General features: G+C 51.6%; 1 protein-coding gene across 2 annotated transcripts in view; it reads left to right on the top strand.

Annotated features, from left to right (window-relative positions):
- The first annotated feature begins 293 nt into the window (after nucleotides 1-293).
- LAMB1 (laminin subunit beta 1) overlaps nucleotides 294-22,875 on the top strand; it is a 47,021-nt gene continuing 24,439 nt past the window's right edge. The window contains exons 1-22 of one of the 2 annotated variants that reach the window (XM_075429050.1): nucleotides 294-389; nucleotides 515-684; nucleotides 2,815-2,950; nucleotides 4,913-4,986; nucleotides 6,936-7,124; nucleotides 7,234-7,297; nucleotides 8,545-8,747; nucleotides 10,037-10,157; nucleotides 10,335-10,523; nucleotides 10,877-11,056; nucleotides 11,477-11,589; nucleotides 12,544-12,623; nucleotides 15,146-15,281; nucleotides 17,379-17,537; nucleotides 18,347-18,474; nucleotides 18,905-19,028; nucleotides 19,574-19,778; nucleotides 19,937-20,080; nucleotides 20,176-20,407; nucleotides 20,907-21,070; nucleotides 21,536-21,760; nucleotides 22,621-22,838. In XM_075429050.1, coding sequence (XP_075285165.1) covers nucleotides 353-389; nucleotides 515-684; nucleotides 2,815-2,950; nucleotides 4,913-4,986; nucleotides 6,936-7,124; nucleotides 7,234-7,297; nucleotides 8,545-8,747; nucleotides 10,037-10,157; nucleotides 10,335-10,523; nucleotides 10,877-11,056; nucleotides 11,477-11,589; nucleotides 12,544-12,623; nucleotides 15,146-15,281; nucleotides 17,379-17,537; nucleotides 18,347-18,474; nucleotides 18,905-19,028; nucleotides 19,574-19,778; nucleotides 19,937-20,080; nucleotides 20,176-20,407; nucleotides 20,907-21,070; nucleotides 21,536-21,760; nucleotides 22,621-22,838 — 3,291 coding nt within the window. In that variant the 5' untranslated portion in view covers nucleotides 294-352. Of the gene's footprint in view, nucleotides 390-514; nucleotides 685-2,814; nucleotides 2,951-4,912; nucleotides 4,987-6,935; nucleotides 7,125-7,233; nucleotides 7,298-8,544; nucleotides 8,748-9,296; nucleotides 9,317-10,036; nucleotides 10,158-10,334; nucleotides 10,524-10,876; nucleotides 11,057-11,476; nucleotides 11,590-12,543; nucleotides 12,624-15,145; nucleotides 15,282-17,378; nucleotides 17,538-18,346; nucleotides 18,475-18,904; nucleotides 19,029-19,573; nucleotides 19,779-19,936; nucleotides 20,081-20,175; nucleotides 20,408-20,906; nucleotides 21,071-21,535; nucleotides 21,761-22,620; nucleotides 22,839-22,875 lie in introns of those variants that run through there. The other variant, XM_075429051.1, reaches the window with a different exon arrangement.

A 22,875-nucleotide genomic window follows, 5' to 3' on the forward strand; every position in this document is an offset into this window, starting at 1 on the left:
CAGCGGGGAGGACGCAGCTCGTTGTGGCGGGGGGCTGGAGTCCCCCCTCGGGGCTCCCCGCTTCCCCCCCGCTGGGCTACCCTTCCTCGACGGCAGCCGCTACCCCGCTCGCTCCCCCGCGCCCGGCGCCGCAGCGGGGGCCGGGCGGGAGGGGCGGCGCGGCCGGGCCCGGCCCCGCGGGGGCGGCGGGGCGGAGGGGGAGGGCCGGGGGCGCCCGGCGGCGCGGGGCCGCTCCCCGGGAGCCGCGGGCAGCTGCAGCGCCTGCGTGGAGCGGCCGCACCAGCAGCCAGCGCCGGCGGCGTGCAGAGGGAGCCCCGTCCTGTCCCGTCCCGTCCCGCCGCCGCCGCCCGCCATGGGCCGCCTCCCGCTGTACCTCTGCTGCGGCCTCGGTAACTCCCGCCCCGCTCCCGCCGCCGTCGGGGCACGGCGGGCTGGGCGAGCCCCCGGCCCGACCGCGCTCCCCTTCGCCCTCTCACCCCTCTCTCCCTCCCTCTCTCCCTCCGCGGCCGCGCAGCGCTCTGGTCCGCGGCCGCGCAGGAGCCCGAGTACAGCTACGGCTGCGCCGAGGGGAGCTGCTACCCGGCCACCGGCGACCTCCTCATCGGCCGCGCCGCCCGCCTCTCCGCCTCCTCCACCTGCGGCCTCCGCCAGCCCGAGCCCTACTGCATCGTCAGCCACCTCCAGGTGAGCGGCCCGGCCCGGGGGGTCTCCGGCGGGGCCGCGGTGGGCTGCCGGCCCCGCTTCCCTCCGCGAGGTGCGGGAGGAGGAGCGCGTTCGGCCAGCGCTGCGTTTCCAGGCGCGCCGGGAGCCGTCTGGACAGCTTCCTGCGGGAGAGGGGTCTGCGGGGCCCGGGCCGTGCTGCGGCCGCTGTTCCCGCCGCGGAACGGCGTGAGAACGGGCTCCGAGCGAAGGGCTCCGAGCCAGGCTGCCCCGCACGTCTGGTGGAAAGCACAAAGCTCGTTGCTGTCTGAGCCAGAAGGAGCTCGCCAGGCTGAGAATCTCTGAGGCGGGAAGGGGCGGTGGAGAAGGGTAAAACATCAGTTATGAGTGGAACCCTGTGGATCTGGAAGTGAGGGGACAGTCTGCGGCCGGATTTGCTACGGGGACGACAGGGCCGGGCTGGGGCCCGGTGAGGAACCCGGCGGGGAGCAGGAGGAGCCCTGCCCGGGGGCCGGGGCGCCAGGCCCGCTCCTGCCCCGGCGCTGCCAAAGCTTCGTCCCCCCGCCCGCCGTCTCGCCGTCCCGCGCTGCCTGCCGCCGTCAGTGCTCGGCTTGGCGTGGGGCTGAGCCTGGCCGGGGCGTTTTCGGAGTGTGCCGGGGTTGAGTTCGACGACGGTAGCGTCTCTGGTAGAGCAAGATAACGAAGGCACTTTGTTGCGTGCCCTCGTCTCAAAATAACGCTGAAGTGCCGTGGCAAAATCATTGCTTCGGAGGTTCGCGTGGGCCCTCGTTGCTGGTCTCACAGCCCCTCACGCAGCGTTTGGGGTGTCCCCGGTTCCTTCTGAACTGTCAGGTGGTGTTGAAGGAATGGTGGGAAGGCGCCAAGGATCCCCTTGATAGCAGGGGACTTGGCTGCACGGGGCGCGTCGCAGGGCTGCGCCTGCCGGCGTTCGGTTTTGGTGGGAGCAGGAGCGAGTCGTGGCGTGAGGCGGGGGCTGTGGTGCTGGGGGAGAGGAGGCTGGAGCCGGGCAGGAGGGGACGTCTTCCCCGGAACCCCCGCCCTTGCCGTGCTCTCTGCTGGAGGAGTCTCCTGGGGGCCAAGCTTCGGACAAGCCGCTGGAGCCGAAACCTGTGTGATGGAAAGCCTGCGTGGTGCAGACCTGCCAGCTCTCGTGTTCTCGGCCGATAAAGCACCGCATTTGTCTCTGTAGATCTGCTGGGGGAGTGGTGCCTGTGGAGCTTTTGACAGTGACGAGTTCCTGGTGTGCTGGGGCTCACTGCTGCGATGCAATGAGCTCCTCTCCCTCCTCTGCCCCCTCCAGTCTGCCAAACCGGGAGGTGGTTTGGGCAGGAACCCTCTCTTTTGGTTCAATTCACATCCTGCCTTGCAAAATTGGTAATTGGTGGGTTTAGGCACCAGGACAATGCAAAAATAGCATTATTTGTCGTTATAGTCATGATGGGTTTTTGTCCTCCTGATGAAGAAGTGTCCGGCTTTCCCAAGCAGCACACGGCCTGGCACCCAGCTGGTGTTTATGGACACACCTTGTCGTGTGTGCAAACCGGGTTTATGTGCGTAGCTTGGGGTTGCAGTCCCAGGTGAAGTTGCAAGGTTTAGGTGGGAACTTGGCAAGCTGGGTTCAGAGTAAAGTTAACCCTGCGCTAAAAGGGCTCGGTCACTAAATCACTGATGGCCCCTTGGCGTGCGCTGAGCCTCACTAATGCAGAGAGCTGACATCTTCAGGCTAGCTCCCAAAAGCTAGCATTATTTCACACAGGTTACTGAAGATGCAGTTTTGCACATGTACATTTGTACAGAAGCAATTCAGCAGTTTTCTGTAGATGCAGCCTTTGGTTCTGACTTCTGCTGGCGAATACATGCGCTGGAAGAGATTTCCTGAAACTGCAACTTCGATAGAAAACACACTTCTCCTAAAAAGAAAGTTTATGGAATTCCTGGCATATTTTCCATTTGGCAATTTGCATTAATTCATAAAGTCAAACACACTTATCCTTTCAACAAAAAAAATACCTTTGATGACTCCTGCAGGCAAAATGAGTGGAATGTGATATGGATGGAAAATACTCTTATCTGCAGGAAACGACGATTGCCCCACGGATAAAATCAGTAATGCTGATTATTTTGTTGTTTCAGGAGGACAAAAAATGTTTCATATGTGACTCCGAGGATCCCTTCCACGATACTCTCAATCCTGACAGTCATCGCATTGAAAATGTCGTCACCACGTTCGCTCCAAATCGCCTGAAGCTCTGGTGGCAGTCAGAAAACGGTACGGGGTTTGTCCAGGAGCCGTTTCCAGGGCTGGGAGGTGCCTTCCCTCCTTTGTTTAGGTTACGTGCAAGTTTGCTGTTAGCTCTGGCCTGGTGATTGCTGCCTTGTGAAGGATCCTGCTGTTCAAGGAGGGCTGAGTGAAACTGGCTGCTCTTGTGTGCCTTGGAGCAGTCCTTAATTCCTAACGAAACCCCCTCGGGCTTCCGGGATGTTAGGAAGAGCCGTCCCACCACTTTGCGAGAATCCTTTCCTAAAGAGAAAAGTTTCCCACACTGGCTCCAGCTCTCCATCGTGTTCGGGCAGCGGGAGCGGAGCAGCCTTCCAGCAGTAAATATCCCGCAGGGCTTCCCCGCGCCGCTGGCCTGGACGGAGGGTGCGGAAGGAGGAGCCCCGCTGCAGACCTGGGGGCTGCCTGCAGACCTCCCGCTTCCCTGCCCTGCCCCGGGAGGGCATGGCCGGGGGTGTCTCTGACCCTGCAAACTGGGCTCCCTGGGTTCCTCTATCCGTATGCCAAACAGTACAATGAACACCAGAAACGAGCCAGCGAGTTAAAAAAACGTTGCGTGTTAGTTTGGTGGCTTTTTTTTTTTTTTTTTTAATCCTTCCTCTGCCATTTTTACTTTTATGGTTATGCTTTTGGCTTGCTCACAAACACAGAACAAGGCATCGAGGTTTCTCAAACGCCAGTCCTACCCTGAAGCCTTAAAGCTGGACAGGATGAGATTACTGCAAATGCATTAGCAGTAGCTGTCCTACTGTATATGAAAATAAAATGGTAATATTTGTAACATTTCTGCTGCCCAGTAAAGAAAGGTTTTCACTAAATCCTTTTTAACTATTTAGATCAGCCTAGCAAGCCGCTTGTCTCCAATGGCTCTCTTCCAGCGTTCCAAAAAATTCATGTTTTTTGCAACGGGCTTGGCAGCATTCACACAGAAAAGTTCTGAGCTCATAAGGTCATGAAAATGTCCTTGAACAATGAAAACCAAATGATTCTTTCTGTCCAATTCATATTTTCTTCTATTCAGGCATATAGCAGAAGGGACCATTGCTGCATGCCCCTCGTAATGTTACAGCTGGTTGAAAATTTAAGCACTTCATTGGTTTATTATTTTAATTTCTTACCCTTTCTCCTCTCTGTAAATCTTGATTTTTTTTTTTTGAGTTTCTAACTACAGTATAATTAGTATCCAGCTGTTCTGAGAGGTCTTTTCACATGACAAAATAATATTTGTAACTGTTGTTCTTCCTTTCTGTGTGGAGTCCTTGGGTGTAGGTAGTCATACAGCAGAGTTTGGAAAACCTTTTGCTTCTCACCAGTTTCCTAGCCCTCATGATTGCAAAGCAGGGCTGCGATAGTTGCTTTAGGGGTATTTCAAAACCAGGTTGTAAAGGAACTGTTCCTGCTTCCTGATGGACAGGAGAGTCCAGAGCAAGTGAAGAAAGGTGAGAAACCGCCCACAGGAGCCATCGGTGAGCTTTGGGGTGTTAGGGCTGCAGAAGCTTGTGCCTGTGTTGCTGCCAGACGGGCTGCAGTGTGTGAGGACAGCCTGGGGCCACCACACAGGCCTGGGCTCAGCACCCCAAGCCGTACCAGCCACTGGGCGCTTCGGTGCCGGGATCCAGCCCGTAGCAGTCCCCGTCCTTACCCTGCATCTGGTGACGGTAGCTGTGTTCCGCAGTCTGAAGTAATGGCGGTGCAGGCTCACGCTTTGAGTGTAACGTGTTTGGTGCAGATGATGCACGGGAATCCCACATGCGATACGCTCTTCAGCAGGTCCTTGGTGTCTCCCCCGTACCTCAGTAATGGGCTTAACCCTCATATCCATTTATAACAACAGAGCCAAGCGGCGAAGAAGAGTCCCTGCATCACTGAAGCAAAGAGCTTTGGCGAAATTCAGGTGTAGAGGCTGAAGGGTGTCCTTGTTGGCTGCACAGCTTCTTTTCTCTGCTCCTGCAGGTTTGGAAAATGTGACTATCCAGCTGAACCTGGAGGCCGAGTTTCATTTCACTCATCTCATCATGACCTTCAAGGTAAGGAAGCCACAGCCTTACCCCGAACCCCCAAAACACAAGGAAGTAAGAGATCTCATAGTCCTTCACAACTCTTTGATATGTGGGATTTCGGCTTTGTCTGAGCTGTTTTCCCTGATTTTTTAGAGCTGTCAGACATTATTGACTCCTGCTGAAATCACACAGGAAGGCTCAGTCGTGACTTGTGGCTTGAGTTGTGTTTGAACTCCGGTGAGGCTGCAGAAGGAGTCATACTGAAGCTGGGGCTTGTGTTGGTGCATCTCTCTGGTGGCTGTGTTCTAGAAGATCACTGCTAAATCACATAGTAGCAAGGATTTTTCTTCCTAAAAAAAAAATTGGCCATGGTATCGTTTTCATTTGGCAAATGGAAAGGTCTTCAGGAAGAAGGAACATCTGTACACAAAGTGTCTTTGTTTCTTTACAAACAGATGTCTTGGAATGGCAGATTATGTCCCGTACATCCTAAATCGCAGGCAAGCGCTAGTGGCGACCTTCAGCTGAGGTTTCAGAAGCTGCAGTTCCAGCAGGGCTAAATCCCTGCTCTTTGCATGTAGACAAATTAATCTCTTTAATTTTCACCTGTCAGCTTTCTAGGGGAGCTGGTTCCTCTCTCCTGTGGTGTTGGCTTGTGTTTATCCCCCTGCCCCACGGTGCTGGCTGAGGTGGAAACTGGTCCTTTCTGCTGGACCCCAGCAGTGAGGGACCCTCAGGAGACCCCTGACCCAATGTGGGTGCTGCGGCCATTGTGCCTGGTGCCGCTGGGCCTGGTCTGCAGACAGGAGGAACAAGGAGGGGGAGAAAGAAAGTTTTAATGATGATTTGTTGACTTTGTGTGGCAGACACTTGAGCTACCTTACCTCTGGGTTGCTACATTTGTTGTTGGGTGAGATACTGCTTTGTAAGTTGGGTGATATTTCCAGCCAGGAAGCAGAAAGAAAATTTCTTTCCAGCGGTGACTGAAATGCTTTTGTGCTTGGTGCTGGGAGGGCCTCATCTGAATACATAAAACTGATGAAGAGACTGTTGGCGTTTCTTGGTAGATGTAAGCCAGTTGTTAAATTAATATCTGCTTTTTGAAATGCAGCTCATAAATTGAAACATGAGATTTTTAGGTCAGAGGGGTTAAAAACCTTTTGAAAATCTGATTACCTGGTTGTTCTGGAGTTGAATATGTGTAGGTGAGAAGGTCAGTGGTTTGTGTGAAGTAAATGCAGCCTGCCAGAGCCTGAGCAAGGCCGGCTGGAGTAGGGTCACTGGGACTGGGGGGGTCGAATGCAGCAGGAGTGGATGAAGCTGAGCCTCTCAATCTCCTTAAAGAAAAAGGTTTTCTCAATGCAGCACAGAGGACAGCTGGCACTGGGTGGCAGAGACACTACAAAAGGTAGTGTGGTCAGACAAAGAGAGGTGGACAGTCCCAGGGCTTTTCTGAGCATCTGCTCAGCTTCTGGGCGTCAGAGCTGGAGGGGAAGCACTGAAAGTGGCTTCTTGTCCCCAAGGCAGGAGAGGAGACCTGTTAGGTCCCTTGCAGAAGATTAGGCAAGGAGGTGCAGCAAGGAAGAAGGCTGTGCTGTTTTCCACAAGCAGTGGAAAAAAACCTTTTGTCTCCCTAAAGCCCTGCTTTAACCCCCAGTTTTGAGAAACGATTTGGAATCAAAAAAACTTACAAATTTGCTTATTTATTGTAAGTGTGTTTAAGCGCTTGGCCACTGAGTGCCGTCTCTTTAAAGATGGGTAACGTGCGGTTTGGTGCGTGTTATTCCAAAGACCTGCCTCTGGGCAGAATGTGGGATATCGGCAGAAAAATATTTCTAGTATTTCCAAATATTGGAAATAGTGCAGGGAGAGAGATTAAAATCCAGACATGCGGATTGCTCACACATAAAAGCATTCAATGTAAATGCAAGTAATAATTAGCTGAATTAAACCACCTCTTGTTTTCTTACTATTAGACATTCCGTCCTGCTGCAATGTTAATAGAAAGATCATCTGATTTTGGAAAAACATGGCAAGTATATAGGTATTTTGCATATGACTGTGAGAGTTCATTTCCTGGGATTTCAACTGGACCTATGAAGAAAGTGGATGATATCATCTGTGATTCCCGATATTCTGACATTGAACCTTCAACAGAGGGAGAGGTCAGAGGGCTTTTTTGCCCAATGTGTTTATTGTATAGCCTTTTTCCATACAAATTCATATGATCTTATTTTTGAAAACAAATCTTTTGTTGTACCGTTTTTCTTCCAGGTAATATATCGTGTTTTAGATCCTGCTTTTCGAATTGAAGATCCATACAGTCCAAGGATTCAAAGTACGTATGCAGTTACCTTCCAAGCTCATTTGAAAGCATTTCTGTACCTACTTGCTTACAATAAACAGTAAGCCACAAGTGAAGCCACGCATTAGCCCTGATAACAGTTGTGTAGTCATGTGAATACATTTGCAGTATGGCTTCTTTTCCTGACTCAGACAGTGACGTGCTGGGAAGTAACGATCAGTGTTGTCAGCTCAAGTGGTTGCTATTACACGCATCATTGTAGTTGGTCCTTTTCTTAACTGATCAGGGATTTATTTTCGTTAAAGACCCGCTCTCCCCAAGATACATGCAGTTGCTGAGAGAAACTTTGGAACGTGATTCCGTGATTGTACACTATTCAGAAAGCAAAGAAACAGAAGTACATATGTACTTACATAATTTTGCATTTCTAGCTAAAATCAAAAGGATCGTGTTTTATTTTTTAGAACATCTGAGTCATGACTTTATAATGGTTGGCCTTGGTAGCACTGCGGTTGCAAAACACAAATGACTGTAGCATTCCTGTACGGTCATGACAATCCAGGAATGCAAAGGTAGAGAGATCTGTTGCTGAGTGTGGCTCAAAGAGAAACCTCGTGGGGCATTTGGCCTGAGTAGGGAGCTGCAGTGCTTGGCCTTAAACTTTACCTCTGATTTAATACACATTCTCAGTTTGAAGTAATTACTCTAGTATTGTCTTCCCATGGATTATCCCTCGAGAACTTCTCCTTTGTATTTGGTCAGTGATGGGATGTTGCTTCTTTTAGCAAGATGATTTTATTTGCTAGGAAAGTTGGGTGTATAAGAAAACAATTATTCGTGTCTTGTTTCCAACTAAGATTTTTTCCAAAAGGCTTGTAACACTGGTTCAGCTGTTGGCAGTTCCTTAATATCAGGTCCTTGCCCATTCTACGTTTTAAAGCCCCAAAGAACTAGTGTCTTTTCAGTGGTGCTGTTGTTGTGTGTGCCTTTAATATTTGTGTTTGTGCCTGTGTATGTCTACAATAAAATAGACTAGTATTTTTCATTAAGCTTAAACTAACTTATGCAGTGATCAACCTGTAGTAAAATAATGTATTTTTTTTTTAATTTGGAAGTATGAAGTGATGTGATGTGTAGGTATGTAAGTGCTGAAATTAAATCTGATCTAATCTGCTCAAGAAAGTGTGCTTGGGAAGTCACTCCTGGCTTCCTCCCATTCGGCACAATAGCTGGTAAATGATTCCAAAACGGAGTTTGGGTTTTTTTGGTGTCCCCTACAGACCTATTAAAGATCACAAATCTGAGAGTCAAATTCATCAAGCTGCACACGCTGGGAGATAATCTCTTGGACTCGAGGATGGAGATCAGGGAGAAGTACTACTATGCCATCTACGACATGGTGGTTCGTGGGAACTGTTTCTGCTATGGACACGCCAGCGAGTGTGCGCCAGTGGATGGCTTTAACGAAGAAGTGGAAGGAATGGTAAATATTCACACTTTCCTGCATAAAGCTCTTCCCGTCTGTGGTTCTTTGAAGTGATCTAAGCACAAATTTAAAGATTACACTCTGCCCCCCCCCCCCCCCTTAATTTTCAAAGGAGAAAGCTGTTAAAACTAGCCTCCTCCTCAGCAAACATATCTGCCATTACTGGTTTTAATCAAGCACAGAGAGCTCAGTTTAGGTGAAAATTGTTGTGGCATTCCTTTTGTAATTATGTTAAAGAGCTGGTGAAATTAAAAGGCAGGAATGCAGGAAGGAAGTGTAACCCTGTGGGGCCAGAGATGGGTGTGTGGGTTGACGTGGTTACCCTAAAACTGAAGTGAATAGAGGCATCAAAAGATGAACCACCTTTGTGAATCAAACTCTACCTGCATTTGTAGCGGTCGTTATCAGCTGAGAAGTGGAGGCTGTAGCCCTAATCAGCAGGCTCTGAAGGAAAATCCTGCTGCCTTCGCTGCTGTACACTGCTGCACAAGTGGCACATCCCTTCTGGATTCTGGTTTTCCCCATGAGTTTTGCCTGACAAGTAGTTATAGCACGCCTGTTAATGAGTGAGTTATTAACTGGATGGAAATGTGGAGGCCTGCGGGGAGGTTGTGTGGGTTGCCCCAGGGCTGTGGGATGCAGGCATGCTCCGTTGCCCTGCGCTTTCGTGAGTGTCTCCACCGGAGCAGCAGCAAGACTGGCCTTGACTGCAAAATCAGGGCTCCAGTGCTTGCAGTCCCCATCGGCTGAGGCAGCGGCTGCCACGCAGTCACTGTTGGTCTGCTTAGTGCTTGCTCTGTGCATGTAGAGGCAGAGTCTGGGGCTGACGGATAAAACCCATCCAAACTGTCTGTTGTCTTTACTATGAGAACGGGATAGGGCTGGAAAGAAGGCACTGGGCTACTCATGTGCTGATATAACTAGATGCATGTTAATAGCTAATTAACAGCTAATAAACAGCTAACTTTTAGGTCCAAGAGGCTTTTGTGATTACTGAGGTGGAACTGTGCTCTCCTTGTTCATGTCTGAAAACATTTATTCAGGCGTTAGTTCTGGTAAGAAAAGAAGGACAAATTTGTAGAGGACTTCCTTACCTTGGCAGGTGAAGGGTGCTCTGTGGCCCTTTATGTCTTCCTACGTGCAGTTACGTGCATTAAAGACTCGAAAAGTACAGGCATTATGTACTAGCTATATTTTGCAGTATTGGGAGCATTTTTTTTCCCCTTCCTCTTTTTATAACCAACTATATTCCTCTTTATTTTTTATTTTTCTTTTTTTCATGACAGGTCCATGGGCACTGCATGTGCAGACATAATACCAAAGGGTTAAACTGTGAACAGTGTTTGGATTTCTACCATGACTTACCCTGGCGCCCTGCTGAAGGCCGCAATAGTAATGCATGCAAAAGTGAGTTTAAGTAAAACACAGGACTGCAGTCTCATGTGAGCATTACATTCTGTTACTTGGGAACTTGTGACAGTGTATAGTCCTGCATGTTTTTTGGTTGACTTTGGTGTGTTTTTCCTGCAGACTTGCATCTCTCCTGGGAGCAGACTCTTACTTTGCTTTCTGTCTTTGTCACAGAGTGCAACTGCAATGGCCACTCCAGCCAGTGCCACTTCGACATGGCTGTGTACATGACGACGGGGAACACCAGCGGAGGGGTCTGTGACGACTGCCAGCACAACACCGTAGGGCGCAACTGCGAGCAGTGCAAGCCCTTCTACTTCCAGCACCCTGAGAGAGATCTACGGGACCCCGACGTCTGTGAGCGTAAGTGCAGCGCTGCTCCTCGGGGTGGGAATGGCCGTGGCATCCCTGCTGTGGCCTTCCAGGGCGTTCCCTGGAGAGTTTACTGTTTAGTGGCCTTCTTTTGGCCAATGACATGCTCCTGAACAAAGCCCTTTGAGGGAAGGTGGTTGTCTTGGAGGTCCTGAGTGAGCCTGGTTTGGTTTTGTTTTCGAGAATCTGGAAATTTGTCGGTCAGTATGTGTTCAACCAATGTCTAATACTTGCAGGAACAATACACTCTCTCTACACAGCAGCTGAATTTAAATAATTCAGTGTGAGACTTGGCCTTTTCTTTTGTAGCAGTTAATAAAACACACGCGATGCTTCCTTCTTAGCTTGCAACTGTGACCCAGCTGGCTCCCAAAATGGTGGCATCTGCGATCGCTACACTGATTTCTCCACTGGCCTCATTGCCGGACAATGCCGTTGTAAATTATTTGTCGAAGGGGAGCGTTGTGACCTCTGCAAAGAAGGTTTCTATGGCCTGAGTGCCAATGACCCAGCGGGTTGTCAGTGTGAGTAAAAACATATGTTCCTTTATGTGTGATCAAAAGCTCTTTGAGGAGCTGTTAGAGCCGGGAGAAGTTGGTTTGTGGGGTGGTTTTTTTCCCTTTGTTTCATGTTTTTGCTAAAGGAAAAACATTCTTGTAGACTTGCTGGAGCATGGAGTCCACCCGCCCTTAAAAATCCATTCCCCAACTGATCCTTCTAGTGTATTCAGTGGAAATAGCAGAATTTTCCCTATTTTTTTTTTTTTAGTTATAAGTCTCTAAGCCAGGGAAGTTTTACTGTGATGGGTGGTGGGCAAAGTGTGCAATTAATCTTTGTCCTGGGGAATTCAGGGGAAGCTTTAATGTGAATATTTCAGCTGAATACTGTCAACATGTAACTCCGATCCTGTGTTTTGACCTGCCTGTTTGTACTTCCCAATCTAGCTTGTGCGTGTAATCCTCTGGGTACCCATCCCGGGGGGAATCCTTGTGATTCGGAGACAGGAAACTGCTATTGTAAGCGCCTGGTGACAGGAAAGCAGTGCGATCGCTGCCTGGTAAGTAGCTTACTGTAAAATAAATGAGGAGATGCTGGCGTTAGGAAAGCGTGGAGCAAGATGCTGGCCGCCATCTCTGCCTGCCTGCGAGCGGGCACCTGGCTTTCGGGCTTGAGCGGGCATCTCGGGGTGCCAGGAGCCATGAAGCACGCCGTGTCACGGAGAGCTGGGAGGCACGTCAAGGCGGGCAACAGCATCTAGGTTGATTCCTGGGACCATAAGGAGTGAATTGCTCTGTGAAAATGAGGGATCTGGGGCAGCTTTGCTGGAGCCCTCGCTGGGGTGAAAGACAGAATGGTCAGAGAAGCAGTGTTACCAAAAAAACTGCTTGCTGTACAGGCTGTTACTTTAGGCAGGGATTATTTCATACGTGTACATTTCCATACAGTGTTTATGCTTGCTGGAGCGTTATAGAAACACACTGTCAGATAACTGGATGTGTTTGTATAAACACTGACAGGCTGTCTTATCTAACAGTGAACTGCATGGAAACGCTAAACAAGTCTGGCTGTCTTTCCAACAAGCGAGTTGCAGAGTAGCAGCCCTGCAAGGGCAGCGCCCTGCACAAAGCCCCACGCGCAGCTGTGTGCTGTGGTGTGACATACTGGGCTGTGATTTTCCAAGCTCTTCATGGGTCAGGAGCCCAAACTGGTGTAAATGGTGTGGTAGGAGTGAGGTCTCTGAGCTTGGATCTTCCTGAATGTTACTTCTAAAGCTAGGCAGAAAGATGTGGGGTTTTTCCTCAAGCCCTTGAGATGGTCAGCAGGGTGGAGGAGAGCAGGTGGGGGGGTTGTGCTGGTGATTGTGGGGTCAGACCCACAACCAAGGGAGCAGGATTCATAAGTTGGGAGGCAGTCTGGGGTAGCTTATGCTGGATATTTCAAAATGTGCCTTTGGTGTAGATGGGGTTCAGCTGGCACCGAGTCACAGCGCTGGTGATGTTTCCTTCCGCAGCCTGAGCACTGGGGCCTGAGCAATGACATGGATGGATGTCGGCCGTGCGACTGCGACCAGGGAGGAGCGCTGAACAACAAGTGAGTCTCAGCCCGGTTACTCTCCTGTAATCATTCACCTCAGTGAGTTTCGCTTCGTTTGCAACCACAACGTCCAGGGCTTAATGTGCTCTGGAGGAGGATGTTTGGGACCATCTTTCTGCTCCAGAAAGTGGCAGATCTTCATTGCAGCAAGGGGTGACAGAGGCATCCATGTCTTTTCTATGCTGAGCAGCCTCCGTTTGTGCCACCGGTGCAGCTGAACACATAAAACTGTTTTTAGTGTAGCTCTGCCTGCGGTCAGCCAGGGTTAGGAGCCAACCGTGGCTTGAGCTCTGCCTTGGTTGTGACCCGGGGTATGGTCTGTGTCAAAGCTTTACTCTCACAGGATCAAAGCGGTGGGATGGGCCATCGGGCTGGTTCTTGGTTTGCTCCCAAAGTGGCCCTTTTGCTAGTCTGTCTGTCTGTCCACCAGCGCTGGGGGAAGCGCGCTAGCTGCATGGTACTGCTGTGTTGCCCCTGGGGTGGGATGGGGAGCTGGAAGTGCCCACTGGGGAGGTGTAGGTTTTTCAGAGGAAAGCGTAGGTTTTGAAGATGCATGCATCAGTAAGAGTATGGAAAGTCCTGGCTCAAATGCCTAATCAGAGGGGTGCTGGGTAGCCTGACTGCTGCTCCGACCAGAGCAGTTTTCTGTGTGTTAGGTGCGTGTCCGACCCCAGGCTTTTCAACAGCAGCATGTTTCTTTGCGCCTTTTTTTTTTTTTTTCCCTGCCACTTGCCACCACAAACTGTTTGAAATGTCCTGCGTTTGTCTGAAGCCACAGAAGTTTCCTGATGGGGTGGACAAACCATTTCCCACCGGAGCCTGTGGGACCACACCGGGGGAGTCAGGGACTGGTCCTGGTATGACTCCTGTAGGTCGTCACAGCCTGCGGACACCCTGTCTGCAGTGGGGATCGCCGTGGGAATGGCCACAGGCCATCTCTCCCCTCTGCTCCCGAGTGAATTATTACGCTTTGGCAGACAGCAATGTGGTTGTTAGTGATTATTTACTCCTCCGTGTTTGCTCCCTGCGCACAGATCATAACAGCTCCCCTGGTGCAGCTGCTTCCGGGGGTTTGGGGTACGGCTTTACAGCCTGTTTCCCTTGCGCTGAGCCCAGTGATTGCAAAACCACGTTGGGAGGGGACATGCAGCATCCTGGCACAGGCAGGGAGCAGCTGTACCTCGAAGCCCAGCTCCCGGCTTTGCTCCGGAGCATCAGCGGGAAGTGGGATCTTCGCCCTCCCTGGGGCTCCTCTCCGCAGCTGCGGAATTGCCGGCTCAGGGTGTGGGATGCAGTGCCTGGGGCAGCCACACGTCGCCTGGAATTCATCGCCGGAATTCACCCCTGTGCTGTAAGCCAGGCGGGGAGTCATCACCGTCCCCGGAGGGGAAACTTCCCAGCTCCTCTTCTGGGGCACTGGGGGCACTTCTGGCATCTCAAAGTGAAGGTTGAAGTGGATCTCTGCAATTACAAAAGTGGTTTCGGTTAAAAATTACTCATAGAATGGGGGCTTGAGAAGCCTGGAGATTTTCCACGGAAACCAGAGGAGTTTGACTTCAGAAAATGTTTCTAAATTGAACTCAAATTTAGAGAAAGGGACATAGTTTGATGGACCGAGAAACCTTCCTGTGAAAAAGTGACTGGGCGCATGCAAAAATGTAGCCTGCCCAAGGGTTCTTCATAATGTGTGGTGGACTCTCTGGGAACAACAAAACCACCAAAAGGTAATTTGGAGATAGAGCTCTACTGAGGAAAGAAAACGGCTTGGTGTGAAGGAAGTGGAGCTGCTGTCTGTCACCCTGGACAGACCTTCTTCATTCCCCAGCGATGGCTCTTTCTGTGCCATGTCTTTGGCTGTGTCCGTCCTACTGCTATTGCTGCTTTAAGCTGCCAGGTATGGTTTTCCCCTGGGCATAGCTGCTGGTGGGTGACCTCCTGGGATGTGCTTTGCAGCGTACGAGAGCAGCTCGACGAACCCAGGGCGTGCAGCGTCATGCATGTTCTTACTTTGCCTGAGCCCATACGAACAGATAAGCTGCTTGCGTGGCTTGCAGGCTTGGAGCCGAAGGCTGCCCTCGGCTTGCTGGACAGACATGCCTCTTGGCTACGTCTGTGGTAGAAGTGAAGCTCTCCCAGGACTGCCGTCTGGCTCCAGGGAACCGCCTGCATCCGTAGCATGAAATCCTCTCATCATCTAAACAGAGGAAACCACATGCAAACTGCCTACTGGAAACGGTCCCTTGCCCGTGCTTGCTCCCAGTCTGAGCCTAGGAGTTGTTTGGGAGAATGATAAGTTGACTTGAACCAAGACTGTGCCCGGGACCGTGCTGCCATTTTAGCAGCGCAGATGGTCCAGCTGCAGAGCCCGAGAACATCTCGAGTGTAGATGCAGCTGTGTCCAGAAGCATTTCTCCTCCTGCGTCACTTAAAACGTCAAAGCAGAAGACAGCTCTAGCACTGTCTCAGCATGGCCAAGATAACGTTGTAAATGTTGTAAATTCAATGCTCTTCCATTTTAGCTGCTCCAGTGAGTCTGGCCAGTGCGAATGCCGGCCCCACATGTTTGGACGTCAGTGCAACCAGGTGGAACCTGGCTATTACTTCATTTCGCTCGATCATTACATCTACGAGGCGGAGGAAGCCAGCTTGGGTCCCGTGAGTAGCAGTTTTAGTGGGCTGGTGTGTCTGGACAGCTGTGGGAAAGCTGTTTCACCATTTGGGTGTTGGAAGCGTCTGTTTTATACCCTGAGTGTTTTGCAATTAAAATGTGGAAAACACAAAACTGAATTGTATCAGAAGCCGTCAATCTGTAACTCTTTAATCTCAGTACCAAGAAGTAATGTAGTAATTTAGGGGGGGAAACTGCCATTTTTCTTTTTAAAGCTGTTTCTTTGATCATGACTGTACAGTTCGTTTCCTGTCAGCATCCCTCTCTGTACCCCACTGCATATGTGCCTACTGCACCCACTTCTTCCGCTCTTATCTCAAGAGCGGTGGGACACTCATACTGGCTCTTCTCTTTGGTGCCACTGAAACCGGCGGGGAACAAAGCGCACATTTAAGCACGTTGCCATGGCTTTTAGAGTTTCTGTACATCAGTAGCATTTATTTTATTAATAACTATAACCATAACTGATTGTGCAAAAAAGTGTTTTTGCAAATGAGGTTGCCTCTAGGTTGTTTTGCCGCTAGTGTGGTACATCAGGGTCTCTGGATCTTTCCGTTCACCACACGCACAGCCTTGCTTTTAATACATTAACAGCAGCTAGGTGGTTACATCAGTTATTTTTGCCTCCAGCAAGGAGTCAGGGAGATGAGATGGTGGTTTCTGTTAAGCAGCAGATCCTTGTTTCCCTGCAATTGGGGCACGTGGTCCTAATTTATTTCAGGCAGAATGCAGCCACTTTGCAGTTTCAGCTGAGGCAGAGGATTTTTGCTGTTGGATAACTGTGGAGAGGGAAGACAGCACAGAGCAGAAGCTGGACCACAGCGGAGGGCGTGTGAGCTGGCACGGGGGATTTGGTGCATTTGTGCCTGCCTGGCTGGAGAGGTGGTACCTGAGGCCTTGCTGAGGCTCGAGGATGGAGGAGCCTGGCGTGAAAACCCACCTTGCCAAGGAGAGCGAGGGGATGTGCTGCTGGTTTACCTTTTGAAACATTCAGAACCAACCATTCTAAAAAACGCCAATATTGAAAATCTTTCTTACAAATCTGGTGGCAGAATAAAACTCTGAATTCCCAGCTAGGGGCCCAGCACAAGACGAGAGGAAGTGGCACAGAGTTGCAGGGGTTTTCGGGCAGTACCAAGCCCCCATACTCCCCACAGCTGCATACCCTTGCTCATGTGCTGCCTGCCATCCTTTCTGAGGAGCTCCGACCCTTTGGGCAAAGCCACAGGGTAATAATTTACAGCCAGGCTCTCTTCAAAGAGTGTGAGGAATACATGAGGGGACATCCTGAAGTGATATGTGTACATATAGAGACATTTCCTTACATTTTATCCCTTTCTGCTGAAGCAGCTTCCTTAGAAATGCACAGGATGTTGTTCTGTGGAGAGAACTATTCATGGATGCAGATATATTTGAAACGGGAAGTTTGAACACCACACAATTCCGATTTCTGTTGCCTTTTCCCTCTTTGCTTTACATAAAGAGTAGCAGATAAAAACTTGGCACCTCAGACTGAAAGGAGTGACCACGTATTGATGTGATTATTGGATGTCTATCGATGATTAGGATCTCTGCTATTTCGTGACACCCTACTCATGACGGCTGTGATCTGCTTTTCAGATGTGATCCTCAGCAGTGGCTTGGTTTGGAGCAGCCCGGTGTAGTCAGGAAGTAGTTAGCACTCAGCTTGAGCTGTTAATAGAGCAGTTACGTGCCACTGTAGTAAATCCTACTGCTACAAGTATGATGTGAAAGTCCTTATGGCAAATGAGATGTCGTAGCTGGTGGGTTAGTTACGCACAGCAAGTTTTTAAATTTCATTCCCCACTATAACAGAGAAATGGATGAAGGCTTGTGCAGTGTAGTTTTATTTTACCTTTCTTGCTTTTTGTATATTGTTAAACAGAAGGGCAACAGTGTGCATGCGAGTGGGTTTAAAAGAGAATTTGTGTTCTCTGAGATGCAAAAGATGGATGGTGTGATCCAGAAGTGATCCATCAGCAGAACTCATCACTCCATGCACTCCTGTGGGGCTCACAAATTTAATGTACTGGTATTAAGGTCTCTGTTCCCTGTTTCTGTAGGGAGTAAACATAATAGAGCGCCAGTACACGCCGGACCGCACACCATCGTGGACAGGCATAGGATTTGTAAGGGTCCCTGAGGGGGCGTACCTGGAATTCTACATCGACAACATCCCCTACTCCATGGAGTACGATATTCTGGTCCGCTACGAGCCGCAGGTAGGTCTGTGAGTACGGGCACTGCTGCCTCTTGGCAGGCACTGGCTGTGCTGGTACATGACTGACAGGAGCCTGGCGCTTCCATGAGTCATCAGGACTCAGACAAGGATGGACGCTCAGTTGAATGTCTGAGATGTGTTAAAATCCAAGAAGATATGGACTATCGCTAGTATTATTTGCTTTTTTGTTCATTATTGTGTTGTTTCAGCACCTGTTTAATGAGCAAATGAAAAAGTGACAAGTCCTGTCAGGACAGATTAGAATATAAATTTGGCATCAGACAGAAGGCCTTCTAATGGATGGAAACACCGTTATGCGCCTTAGGAGACAAATGGCCCTTCTTGGATGTTGAATGCCTGCAGCCCAGAGTTTGCAAGCAGTCAGTTTGGACTGTGGATAATTTGCAGCATGAAGGGAAAGAGAAAAATCCCCCCAGCTCCTTACCTAGAGCTTGGCAGCAATTGACTGCAGTGAAATACTTGGGCGCAGTACCCAGACGTGGGGGGAGAGGAGGTCACCAAAGCCCCCACTGATGCTGTGCTGCAGATGGGGCTGCTGACCCGCTACACCTAGTCATGGTTTTTTGGGCGGTAAGGAGAGGGGCGGTCGTGCTGGAGGATGCCTTGCCTTGTCTCAGCCCACGCCTGCAGCCGGTAGATGCTGCATTGACTCTGGAGCTGCAGCCCCATCCCTGCTGAAGCACAGTGACCACCGTATCCGTGCGCGCGCTTGTCCTGGCCTGAGCTCCGGATGCTCCTGGGAGCTTATGGCTGTTGCTTGGTGCCGATCAACTTTTATTTTTCTCGCAGTTGCCAGATCAGTGGGAAAAAGCTGTGATCAGCGTCTCGCGCCCAGGCAAGATTCCCACGGGTAGCCGGTGTGGTAATACAGTTCCTGATGATGATAATCAGGTCGTCTCACTGTCACCCGGCTCCAGGTCAGTATAACTGGGTGGGCCAAAAGGAGAAGAAATATTTAAAACACTGAAACAGAGTGATGTCATGTTTTCAGTTTGCTGTGGCCTCTCTGGAAATGGATGAAATTTAATTTCCAATGGGTTATAAAAACATATATAGCATTGTGCCTGTAGACTCAAAATTTTTCAGTTTATTCTTATTTTCTGATTTGATTTGGGGGGGAAGTGTTTGCACGACCTGTGAGTGAACATCGGTACGACTCTTTACCTTGCCGATAAGCTTTTCCGGTTCTGACTTGCACAAGCCTCCAAACTGCCTCTTTTACATCATAGCTTTTGTTCTGCCCGGTCTTGGCTGCTTTCCGTTATCTCGATTGCTTTATAGGGCCACCTGAAACACTTTATGGTGCTGGATGTTTGAAGTAAGAATTGCTTCCTGTTCCTAATCCAGATATGTTGTTCTCCCACGGCCCGTCTGCTTCGAGAAGGGGCTGAATTACACCATCCGCCTGGAGCTGCCCCAGTACTCTTCGGTGGATACGGAGACGGAGAGCCCCTACACGTTCATTGACTCTGTGAGCAGGAATTATTTCAGGGATGCTCTGGGGTAAAAGCGTATTTAAAAGCCTGAAAATGTTTTTTTCTCCTCTGGCATGCGTCTGTGTAAATCCAAAGTAATATTTTACAAGATCGTTGCTTATGGCTGAAGCCAGATTTTAACTCAACAATGTGAAGCAGCGTAGGTTTCTTCAGTCTCAAAATATGTGGGGGGTTTTTCTGCTGAGAGGTTTTGCTGTATTTTACAGGACTGCAGCTAGTTCTGCAGGCGGGTAGCTTCTTTGGAGAGGCTATTGAATGTCATGTATGTCATGAATGTCAATGTCAACCTTCTTCTCTTGAATGGATAGAATTTGGTAGGTTTGGTAAGAATTTGCTAGATGCCAGAATTATTCCACCAAAAACTAGAGAAATACCATGATTTGCCTTCCATGTTCTGTCTGGGTGTTTGCTTTTTGGCCAAAAAAGGATGATAGGAAGTGGGATAATACCTAATTTTCACAATTTTGGTGGAGGCTATTTGTAAAAAGTGACACTTTGACATTGTAAAATTGTTTTGTAGCTTGTTCTCATGCCACACTGCAAATCGCTGGACATATTCACAGTGGGAGGCTCAGGCGAAGACGTGGTCACAAACAGTGCTTGGGAAACTTTCCAAAGGTACCGGTGTCTGGAAAACAGCAGGAGTGTTGTGAAAACCCCCATGACAGACGTCTGCAAGAACATCATATTCAGCATTTCTGCGCTGTTACACGAGACCGCATTATGTACGTAACCATCTACTTGTAGGGCAAACTGTGCCTGGAGCTGGAGGGTGCTTGCAGGCAGAGTGGTTTGCACGGGGAAGGCGTGTGAGTGGGGTGAGACAGGTGGTTCATGTCCTGCACTGTGGTGCTCACTCTCCCTGATGCTTTTCTCCACTCAGCATGCCAGTGTGACCCCCAGGGCTCCCTGAGTTCGGTGTGTGACCCCAGCGGAGGACAGTGCCAGTGTCGTCCCAACGTTGTCGGAAGGCAATGCGACAGATGCGCCCCTGGCACCTTCGGGTTTGGGCCGAGTGGATGCCGACGTACGTTAAACCCTGGCTCTGGGCTGTGCTGCAGTCGGGGCCCTGTGTTCAGGGCTTGCCGTGGAAACACAGCCCCTCTCCTGCTCTCCTTGCAGCGTGCGAGTGCCACGTCCGAGGCTCTTACAACACCTTCTGCGATGTGGAGACGGGCCAGTGCCACTGCTTCCCCGGGGTGTACGGGCGGCAGTGCGACCGCTGCCTGCCCGGCTTCTGGGGCTTCCCCAGCTGCCAGCCCTGCCACTGCAACGGCCACGCCGACGACTGCAGCCCCTACACCGGCGAGTGCCTGAGCTGCCGGGACCACACAGCGGGGCACAACTGCGAGAGGTACGGCGCGCACCCTGGCCCCGGTCCTTCTCCTTCCCCACAGCAGCAGGGGAACAGCAGCTGCTCCCCTCCGGCAATGTCACATAGGTGTGTGTGAAGCCACAGGGAAAGCCTCTGGGAGCTGGAGCAGCACTGGTTGGTCCTGGAGGAGGATGGGAGCGGGGACCCCCTTTTCCCTGCCCGCAGCCTTGCGCCTCCCAGCAGCGCCTGCCCAAGTGGCCAAGAGCACATTGCTGGACCCTGGGGCTTCAGAGAGGCTTTCTCCATTGCGAGCCTCCTGAGAAGCATCTGCTTTGGGTCTCCTGCTCTTATGCTGGCGTAAGCCAGACAGATTTACCTCTGTGGGCACAGCTGCTTGGAGCACGAGCAGCACGGGAGAGCCAGAAGGATGTTTCTACCCTTTGGTTCTTCACAGCGGTTGAAAACCTGAGCGTGGTTACAGCAAGGCTGCAGTCTGTCTGCCTGTGGTCCTTTGCATGCCGTGTACCCCATTGCGCAGGTGCCAGGCTGGCTACTACGGAGACCCCGTCCTGGGATCAGGCGACCACTGCCGCCCCTGCCCTTGCCCTGATGGCCCCGAGAGTGGACGCCAGTTTGCCAGCGGCTGTTACCAGGATCCGGTCACGCTGCAAGTCGTGTGTGTCTGTAGCGTGGGATACATAGGTACTTGGCGGGTGCGTGGAGCTGGGGGTGGTTGGGTTGAGCCTGCTGGTGAGAAGGGGTATGTTCATATGACCACAGCACCTACATCAATGTGTTGCTGCTGGAGGTTGGCAGCACTTGGAAGGTGCCGGGGCAGAGGGGCTTGCGCAGGCGATGCTGGCACCACCGTGAACCTCAGCCCCAGCACTTTGGCAAGGGATGACTGGTGGTGGGCAGAGGTGGACCGGAGAGAAGTGGAACCAAGGGGATGAGCAGCTGGGCTGCAGCACCGTGCCTTGGTGCCCCAGGCAGTACCACCCACGCTGCCCCAAGCTGCCGTGGTCTCACCAAGCGCTGCCTCTGTTGCTTTGAGCATGATCCAATTAACAGCCTCCCCATTAATAGCCTTTATAGTCTTGCCGTTTATGGGACTGCACGCTAGCGAGCCGTGCTCGTGATTCCCACCGTGCCTGTTTGTTCAAACAGGCGGTCGATGTGATGAATGTGCGTCTGGCTTCTTTGGGAGCCCCGACGAGATTGGCGGCGCCTGCCAGCCGTGCCAGTGCAACAACAATATCGACACCACTGACCCGGAGGCCTGCGACAAGAAGACTGGGACGTGTGAGAAGTGCCTGTATCACACGGAGGGGGAAAACTGCCACCTCTGCAAACAGGGCTACTACGGGAGTGCCCTGCAGCAGGACTGCAGAAGTGAGTGGGGAGACACGGCCGCAGCCCCTCTGCCAGCCATGTCATGGGGCGGCAGCGGCCCTCTGGACTCTTTTTGATTTACCTGGGAGCATTTGGAGCTGAGGGGAAACCTCATTACCTCCAGCCCGAGTTGCATGGGGCTGCCCTGCAGCTCGGTGGGGCTCCTGGCTGGGAGGGGACCCCTCTGTGTTGGACAGGGAGAGCAGGGGCAGCATTTAAAGTGCTGAAAGGAGGAGGCTTTTGCCGGAGGGGTGTTTCTTGCATTCTTGTTAGAGGTCTTTGTTTACCTCTTCTCCAGAGATGGGGGTGGTGGGGTGAGGGTTTAGCCTCTGTTTACAGTAGCGTCCCTGCAGATGTGGCTGGACAGCGGGAGGAAGGGTGGTGGCGGGGAGCCGAACTGGGCGGTGGGGAGGCAGACCCTCCTCTCCCTCGGCACCAGATGAAGCCCGGCAGGGCAGACAGCTCGCTGGCCGGGTGAGCGGAGCCCTGCTCTGCTTGGCATGCCATCGGTTGCTCCAAGCAGATCCGCCACCGTAGCCAGCTGACAGGAGCCGGGCAGGCTTGGGCTTTAGTTATGTCCAGGGGGAGGAAAGGAAAAGGGGAGGAAGGCTGAGCTGCCTGAACACGGGGCTCCTGTCTCCGGGGCAGAAGCCATAGAGCTGGCCAGCCTGGGACATGAGGAGGGCTCTTGTGCGATGCTGGGTGTTGTTCAGCCTTGGGTTAGTCAGGCCTGGCCACAGGCATTGGGACGTGCCAGTGTCTACCTGCACCTCTTGGGACTCGGAGAATACACTGAGCCCCGGGCAGTCCGGTAACAAGGCAGCAGGCTGACGGGACGCGCCGTGCTCTTTCCCTCACAGAGTGCGTCTGCAACTACCTGGGCACCATCCGGGAGGACTGCGAGGGCTCGGAGAGCTGCCGGTGCGAGGCGACCACGGGGCAGTGCCGGTGCCTCCCCGGCGTGGTGGGGCTGACCTGCGACCGCTGTGCCCCGCACACGTGGCGGCTCGCCAGCGGCGCCGGCTGCGAGCAGTGCGGCTGCGACCCCGCGCGCTCCCGCGGCCCTGCCTGCAACGAGGTGAGGGCAGCGTGGGGCGTGAGGGCAGTGTGGGGCG

The sequence above is a fragment of the Opisthocomus hoazin genome, chromosome 8 (genome assembly GCF_030867145.1).
Source record: "Opisthocomus hoazin isolate bOpiHoa1 chromosome 8, bOpiHoa1.hap1, whole genome shotgun sequence".
NCBI lineage: Eukaryota > Metazoa > Chordata > Aves > Opisthocomiformes > Opisthocomidae > Opisthocomus > Opisthocomus hoazin.